Here is a 9,075-nt window from a genome sequence, read left to right on the forward strand (position 1 = left end):
GTGGGGCTTTAGGTATTGATTCTCCGTCTTTGTGTATAAGTAGGTCTTGGTGTGTGTTCTTCCCTTTCTAATGCTTGCACGGTAATTTGGATTTCTCAGTCAAATTTGTTGGTGATTAAGTAAATTATTACCTGCGTCATATGGATGATCATTGTTTTCTGTTTTCTATATCCTTCACCTACATTGGTAGTTTGGTTTGTACACAGCTGGATGGTCGAGGTTGTCAAACTTTTATGCGATTAGTTTCCATTAAATGATAAGCTTTTTTATTGACAAAAGAGGTGAAAGCACTAATGCTCTTAGTCACTGAAGTCACTATGCAGTATCTCATAGCAAACAGGGAAGATTTTGTTTGATGAATATATGAAGCTGAAGCCTTTTGGTAGAAGAAAACTTTTTAAATTTGTAAGGGATGCCTTGAAATTCAAAGCAATTAGAATACATTTATTTTAGTCTTTTGCTGTTTTTCTGAGATGCATTATTGATTATTCGTTTGAATTTTTATAATTGTCTTTCAAGATCCCCTTGTATTCTAGCTGTATTCTTTTTCTCCTCTGGTTAGCTATGGAGTTATGGCTATACTCTACCCACTTGTAAGTTGCAGCTTTTCTTCTCACTATTTCTTGATCAATATGTCTTCCTGACGGTGCAATCACAAGCAGTATTCTGTTAACAGTTTTGTTTCTCCTTTTTGTTTGGCTACTTTCTTTTCATTGATGTTTCACCTTATTTTTATTTTTACTGCCTGGTTTTGAAATTGAAACTGTATAGTTTTGGGGGAAAAATGATATTAGTGCCTAAATGTGTATGTATATATATATATATATATATATATATATGAAGATTGAGAAAAGATTGGTCAAATCATCATGCATTTTTTGTTATGTAATTTTCAGCTCATACAAGTGTTCGATAAAATGTCCAAACGAATCGTGCAAGACGGTCCCTCTTGAGTTTTACAAGCATTTGTAATTCGGAACTTCTTTGTGAATTTAGCCGAGGGGTTGTAATGTAGTTTGCTGGTGAGTTTGTAGACTTTGCCTCCAATTGAGAAAAGTGTGGCGTGAGTGGTTTTAGAATGGGATGTAATTTCCAAAACTATGTAGTTATAATTATTTTTTATGATGATTAATTTGGATTTGGATATAATTCTTATAATTCGGATATAATTTGGATGCATTTTATGGAGTGTGAATATTAGGTATTTAAACTACTGGAGGGAGAAGAAGTTCACGACATTGAGTGAGTCTCATCAATAGACTATACTTGAGATTGTGAGACCAATCCTAATGTTCCGACCTGACCTGCAGATTTGCGAGATGTTCTTCATTGTTGCAGTTTGCAATTCTATTCTTTCATGCTGTTGCTTAAATGGGCAAATGCTTACACAAGGTTAATGTATGAGTGAGAATATTTGGTAGCTTGATTGGATGTTGAAAGGTGGTGTGAAAAAACATTGAACTTTTCTGGATCTGTTGTGCATTGTTAATCGGTCTTTTAAATGGATACTTTGTCCTGTGCTCCTTCAAAAAATTGCTAATTAATATGCTATGCTGATTACTAGAAGCTCAAGTTTGTCTTTAGAACTAAATTTCCACATATTGCCATAAGTTGCTTCAGGGGCTTATGCATGAATATGGAGATTGACGAGTGTTCCATCCATCCATTGTATTAAATCATGGCAACGTTTTAGTTTGATGTTGATAATAGTCATGGAGTGTTTCACTAATTTATATTTATTCTTTTTCATGCAAAAGCCTTTTTTGAAATTAAATGATTTTTTTTTGGTAAGATGGTATATTAACAACATAAACTTTTACAATGATGAAATTCAATATTGCATCTTTTGGCTACTCATATTTGTACTAGGCTAACAAATGAAAATTTAGTTTACAACTATTCAAGTTTTTTTCATTATTCTTTTACATACAATTTTTATATGAAAATTTTAGTATTTTGTCCCTTTTTTCATCTAAATAAACCTTTAAAATTCACTCACATACAAACTTACTGGGCATAATTAAATTTATCCACCGCGCGTAGGCGCGGTGAACCCCTCCTAGTATGAATAAACTCGGGAACGCGTTCGGGGGAAATAGCTTTTGACCAGAAAGTCAAAGAGTGAATCAGATTTTACTTTGGTAAGCAGTCCCACGCACTTGAGTGATCTGGCCTTTGAATGTGTACAAAGTCAAAGCCACCGACAAAAAGTAGTTCCACGCAGACAAATCTACTTGCAATTTGCAAATGGTGTCATGCATGGATTACGTTCTCACAAGTTTCATTTCAGGACAATTGATTATAAAATAATATTTTTTTTGGGTTAAAAATAAAAAAGTCCCATGTGATATACCTAATATACAGAAAAGTCCTCCGCGATTTTAAAACATACAAAATCACATCATATTTTAAACTAAATTGTAAACTAACAAAATTCGTTAAATTTAATGAAAATGACAATTTTAACTGCTAAACTTATCGGATTCTGTTAAATTTACCATTAAGTTTATCGGATTCTGTTAAGTTTAACGAATTCTTTTAGTTTATAATTTAGTTCAAAAATATGACGTGTCGTTTTGTATATTTTGAAACTACGAGGAGCTTTTCTATGTATTAGATATACTACAGGGGTTTTTTTTGTTTTTAATCCTATTTTTTTTACATTATAATCTTATCCATTTATACGGATGCTCTACTCAAATCTATTTGCGTTATACCCTATCTATTTGCATTTGAAGATCAAACTATTTTGAATTGAAACTTGTGAAGTCCTAATCCGTCATGCTGTTTGATGAGTTGGGCATTAAGAAAATAACAAATTCTAGATTTCGGTTGTCTACAATTACCTAGTTCCATACTACAATACATTTGTTCATACTGTTATTAATCTACAAAATTTTCTAAAGGTTCGAGTCTCACACAATCGAGAAGTGGGCTAATTTAAGTTTGTCCAGTTCCATTTAGTTGATATAGTTTTTTTACAAGATTTAGTAAAAATTCATATAAACTTTGGCATACGTGTGACTTATGATGGTTGCAATCAACTCAGTGAAAAATGAAAAATGCACCAAATTATATGCAAATTCCACCAAACGGACATGATTAGACGTATTGGACTGTAAACAATTGAATTTGCAAGAAGTCCTCTAGCTTAATCCATTAAAAAAAAGGATTTATATCATCATTCCTGATTGGTGGTGTAGTGGGGCCCGGGCGCGCATCGGCCCGGCCCACGCACACATCAGTCCGGCCCACGAGCTCGGACAGGAGGAGCTGTGCCGGAGTGTCAGGTCAGCTCGCAGGTCTATGCGGGCGCCGCCTCTCAGGCAGATGGGCCTGATGGGCTGCGGAATCCGCGTCTCCAGGTCTGCGTTATAGAGCCCTAGGAACCATTCCTCTCCAATAAGGACTCCTTGTCCTACTAGGAAACTACTACTTGAGACTCTATAAATACCACACGATGAGGAAACACAAGGTACGCTACTCATAGTGCAAACTCTACTCTTCTACTTACGAATCCATTCTGACTTGATCGTCGGAGTTGCTTCAGGGGACCTAGCCCCGCAGCTCGTTCACGTGCAGGTCGAACACTTCGCCAGCTCGTTCTACCAGCCCCAGCTCAGTTCGGATCTTCACTTCGGCAGTCGCATCAATTGGCGCCGTCTGTGGGAAATCCATATTCTCTTTTTTTCGTGAAAAATATGCCGATGACCAGATCGCAGAGGAACGTTGGCGGATCCAAGGGGACCGAGCGAAGTGGCCCCCAAAACTCCCTTCGGGATCCAACACCTGGTGAAGGAGGGGCGGGGCCCTCACGAATCCCGCCTGAACAGCTGGTTCAGACGGTGGCGGAAAACCTGCCCACTTTCGAGGCGATCATGAACTACCTCAAAGGGCAGTCGGAAGGTCATCCGGACAAGGAACCTAAGGTCCAGGGAGCAGACCTGTCAGAGTCCCGAACCGGGAGTCCCAAGCCCGGAACCAAGCGGGCGCGCCAGAAACTCACGCGTGAGCAGGTCGAGGTCATAGAGCCCTCTCACAAGAACTCCCGAACAGAACACCCGGAGCCCGTCCGGAGGCTCTCCCCCCTGCAGGAGCGACAACAGGTGCAGGACGAGCTGGACCTACTGCTGGACCCTGAGGCGGACAGGTACATTGCTTCTCCCTTCGTGCTCGATATTGAGGACTACCAACTGCCCGCGAAGTTTAAAATTCCAAACATGAAATCTTACGACGCAACTACGGATCCGGAATACCACCTGTTCGTGTTCATGACGCAGATGCGCCTACAAACGGCCGCGGATGCGGTCAGATGCAAGACCTTCCCGATGTTCCTAGAGGGAAGGGCCCGGCAGTGGTTCCAGGGGCTTCCCCCCAGGTCGATCCGGTCTTTTACCCAGCTCGCATAACTGTTCTCAGCACAGTTCGTTTCTTCACGAGCCTTCTCTAAAAGCACCGCTCACCTCATGACCATCCAGCAAAGGGCTGAGGAATCACTGCGCGAATACATGGTGCGATTCAATAACGAATCACTCCAGGTCCGCGACCGAGACGACAAGGTGGTCATGGCTGCCTTCATTAACGGGCTGCGGAAGCAGAAGTTATACACTGAGCTCGTGGAGAGACCGCCCAAATCAGTTCGTGAGATGCTGGACCGAGCTCACGAGAAAGCCAATGCTGAGGAGGCCAATCGCTGGAAGAGCGCGCAGGAGAGGCAGAGGGATGACAAACGTCGAAGGATAACCGACAAGGGAGACACGTGACGTGACCAGGGGCGAAAGAATACCTATGACCACCCGCCCAGAAGCCGGCCTCTGGGGGGAGATAAGCCTGGGATTTCCCTCACGACCCCCAGGGCCCGGGTCCTTGCGGTAATGGAGCAGGAAGGGCTTTCCCGACCTCCCCGACCCTTGGCCGGGGACAGAAGCAGGCGGGATCAGGACCGGTACTGTTCATACCACCGAGATGTGGGGCACGACACGGAGGACTGCCGCCACCTTAAGAGGGAAATCGAAAAGCTGATACGGAGAGGTCATCTCGGGCAGTTTGTCCGTGAGGGGCGAACTGATCAAAAGCAAGGGGGGTTCAAACGAGATCGGACGACCAGCTCGCACGATCGACCTCGGGTTCCTCGTGATCGAACTCCAGAGAAGGGAGTTCAGAACCTAGCAGGAGTGATCAACACTATTGCAGGGGGACCTGCTGGGGGAGATAGCCATACGGCTCGGCGAAATAATCGACCTCACCCCATTGGGGAGAGCTCGAACAAGCGCTTAAAGATGTATGAGGAGATCATCTATGGGCCAGAGGACGCGGTACCCTTGGCCTCCAATAACCATAAGGCAATTGTGATAGAAGTCATCACGTGCAACTACAAAGTAAAGAAGGTATACATCGACAATGGGAGCACCATCGATGTGCTGTACTACAAAACTTTCAAAGAGCTGCAGCTGGAGGATAAGCAGCTCATTCCAGTTCGTACTCCTTTGATAGGTTTTGCAGGTCCGCCAGTAAAGCCAGAGGGAATGATAACCCTCATGGTCACTATAGGGGAGTCACCGAAGTGCCGAACTATTCCGGTGAATTTCGCGGTGGTAAAGGAGCCATCCTCCTACAACATGATACTAGGACGTCCAACCCTAAACGCACTCCGAGCTGTCTGTTCGACCTTACACCTTAGCATGAAGTTTCCAACGCCCGATGGAGTGGCCGAGGTGCTAGGAGACCCGGAGGTAGCTCGGGCCTGCTATATAGCGACCCTCAAGGGTAAGGAGAAGCTGGTAGCCCAGGTAGCCTATCTGGAACCCTGGGAACCTGCTGAAAAAGTGGAGAGGTTGGAGACGGACGAGAGTCTGGTTGAATTGCCTATCTGCCCCGAACGACCCGATCGGGTGGTTCGGGCTGGATCCGGCCTAAGCGAGCTGACGTGGAGAGCCCTGGAGTCTCTCCTGGAGGAATACGCCGAGATTTTTGCTTGGAGTGCTGACGACATGCCCGGAGTTCCTCCCGAACTGGCAGTTCACAAGTTGCACGTGGACCCGAGCATCCGGCCAGTGAAGCAAAAGAAGAGAAACTTCGCGCCTGAACGCAACGAGGTTGTCAAAGAGGAGGTAGGCAAACTGTTGGAGGCCAAAATTGTGAAAGAGATCTACTACCCGACCTGGCTAGCCAATCCCGTGTTGGTGAAAAAGGAGGATAGGGCGTGGCGGATGTGCGTAGACTTCACCGACCTGAACAAAGCTTGTCCGAAGGATTGCTACCCCCTCCCTCGCATCGACCAGCTGGTCGATTCAACTACTGGATGCGAGATTTTCTGCTTTCTGGACGCCTTCAAAGGGTATCACCAGATAGTCCTGGACGAGGAGGATCAAGAGAAGACTGCCTTCATCACCGAGTACGGCACGTACTGCTATACCACCATGCCATTTGGGTTGAAGAATGCCGGCGCGACCTACCAACGACTGGTCAACAAGTTGTTCAAGAACCAGATCGGTCGAAACATGGAAGTGTACGTAGATGACATGCTGGTGAAAAGCCGAACTCAGGAGCAGTTCATCAACGACCTCAGAGAGATCTTTGACGTCCTACGGAGCTCGCGGATGCGGCTGAACCCCAAGAAGTGCACTTTCGGGGTTAGGTCGGGCAAGTTCTTAGGGTACATGATATCCAAGGACGGGGTAAGAGCTAACCCTGACAAGGTAAAGGCTATCATGGACATGGCTCCTCCACGAAACATAAAGGAGGTCCAGCGATTAGCGGGCAGGATGGCGGATCTAAACAGGTTCTTGTCGAAATCGGCAGTTCGGGGATCCCCTTTTTTCAAAGCCTTGCGAAGAGGTCCTCAATTTGAATGGACCCCCGAGTGTCAGAAAGCCTTTAGCGAGCTAAAAGGTCACATCGCTCAGTTGCCAGCCTTGACTTCTCCCGCTCAGGAAGAAACCCTGCTGATCTATCTGGCAGCTTGGGAGGAGGCGGACAGTGCGGTGCTAGTTCGGGAGGATGGCAAAGTCCAGAGACCCGTATACTATGTCAGCCGAGCTCTGCAGGGCGCGGAGCCAAGATACACTATGATCGAACGGTATGTTCTAGCATTAGTCCACGCGGCCAGGAAGCTCAGGTCATATTTTCAGGCTCACCCCGTGGTGGTAATGACCGACCAGCCACTCAAACAAATTCTTTCAAAGCCTGATGCGTCAGGGAGAATGGTGAGGTGGGCTGTGGAGTTGTCCGAGTACGACCTCAGCTACCAACCTCGCACGGCCATTAAAGCCCAAGCATTGGCAGATTTATAGCCGAAGGGGTCTCCTTCGGGCAACAGGAATCACAGGTCGAGCGGACCAGAGACACAGCCAAGGCCAAGCAGGTCGGAGAAGCTGTCGAGGCCGCGCAGACCTCCAAGTCCCCACCGACCCAAGACGCAGCAGAGGCCAGGCAGGCCGGAGAAGCTGCCCAGGTCGAGCAAGCCACCAAGACTTCCGAGGCCGAGCAGACCTTAGACGCAGTCGAGGCCGAGCAGGCCGAAGGACCTGCCAAGGTCGGACAGGCCCCAAAGGAAGCCAAGGCCGAACAGATCGGAGACGCAGCGGAGGCTGAACAGGCCAGAGAGGCTGTTGAGATTGAACAGGCCACCGGCAAAGTCGATCAGACCATTCCGACCTGGACGCTGTTCGTGGATGGGTCGTCGAGCAAGGAAGGATGCGGAGCAGGGCTTCTCCTGACCAGCCCCCTGGGGGATGAGTTGGCTTACGCCCTGAGATTTGATTTCAGAGCCTCCAACAACGAGTCCGAGTATGAGGCCCTGGTCGCGGGGATGATGATAGCTCGAAAGCTAGGGGCCGAGTCAATAGAAGTCTACAGCGACTCGCAACTGATAGTCAACCAGGTAGGGGGAAGTTACGAAGTTAAAGAGGAACCCCTAAGAAGGTACGTCGCCAAAGTACATGAGCTGAGAACTCAGTTCAAGGTATTTACGCTCAAGCAGGTCCCGCGAAGCCAAAATAAGAGAGCGGATGCTCTGTCCAAGCTGGCTTCCACCTCGGTCGGTACGTTGAACAAAGAGGTCTTGGTGGAGGTCGTCAGAAATCGGGCGTTTGACCGGGTAAACGCGGCTGTTATTCAAGTAATGAGCTCATGGATGGATCCCGTCGTACGGTACCTAGCTAGTGGAGAGCTCCCTCCAAGCCGGGTGGAGGCACGGAGGGTCCTCCTCAGGTCGCAGGGATACGAGCTCTCGAATGGGGTACTCTACAAGAAATCCTACCTACGCCCGTGGCTGAGGTGTATAACTCCGGAGGAGGGAGACTACATCCTGCGTGAGCTGCATGAGGGTATCTGTGGAAACCACGTCTGCCCAAGGGTTTTGGCCAAGAAAGGAATGCTGTCTGGATACTAATGGCCGACCATTTTCTTGGACTCAGCCGAACTGGTAGCTCGGTGCAAGTCCTGCCAGCTGCATGCGCCGATCCATCACGCCCCAACTCAGGAGATGATCCCTCTTCAGAGCCCTTGGCCTTTTTTCCAATGGGGAATCGACCTGCTGGGTCCGTTTCCCCGGGCTCCTGGGGGTTATGAGCATGTAGTGGTGGCTGTAGATTATTTCACCAAATGGGTGGAGGCCGAGCCCCTTACCACCATTAGCAGCAGGTCGGTGCGGAAGTTTCTCTGGAAAAATATCGTTTGCCGATTTGGTATACCCCATGTCCTGGTCTCGGACAACGGGCACCAGTTCGTTGACAGTGCTCTTCAAGGCTGGTGCTCGGAGCTCGGAATCAGGCAGCACTTCACCTCGGTAGGCCACCTTCAAGCCAACGGGCAGGTCGAGAACGTCAACAGGACCATCCTGCACGGCTTGAAGACGCGGATGGAGTTCGCCCGAACTGGGTGGCTGGACGAGCTGCCAACCATACTGTGGGCTTACCGGACCACTCCCCGAACTGCTACCCAGGAGACTCCTTTTGCTCTAACCTATGGAGCAGAGGCGGTGATCCCTGCGGAGATAGGAGTTCCTTCGGGCAGGGTTCAGAATTTCATAGCTCGGGACAATGAGGACGAGCTGCGCCTTAACTTGGATTTGCT

At 47.5% G+C, this 9,075-nt stretch overlaps 1 protein-coding gene across 1 annotated transcript; it reads left to right on the forward strand.

Moving 5' to 3' along the window:
• Positions 1-4,874: 4,874 nt before the first annotated feature.
• LOC113766677 lies at positions 4,875-8,392 on the forward strand. The gene is made up of 2 exons (XM_027310841.1): positions 4,875-7,205; positions 7,319-8,392. Exons 1-2 carry the CDS (start codon positions 4,875-4,877, stop codon positions 8,390-8,392), a joined length of 3,405 nt encoding a protein of 1,134 aa, XP_027166642.1.
• The last annotated feature ends 683 nt before the right edge of the window (positions 8,393-9,075 follow it).

The sequence above is a fragment of the Coffea eugenioides genome, chromosome 3 (assembly GCF_003713205.1).
Source record: "Coffea eugenioides isolate CCC68of chromosome 3, Ceug_1.0, whole genome shotgun sequence".
NCBI classification, from domain to species: domain Eukaryota; kingdom Viridiplantae; phylum Streptophyta; class Magnoliopsida; order Gentianales; family Rubiaceae; genus Coffea; species Coffea eugenioides.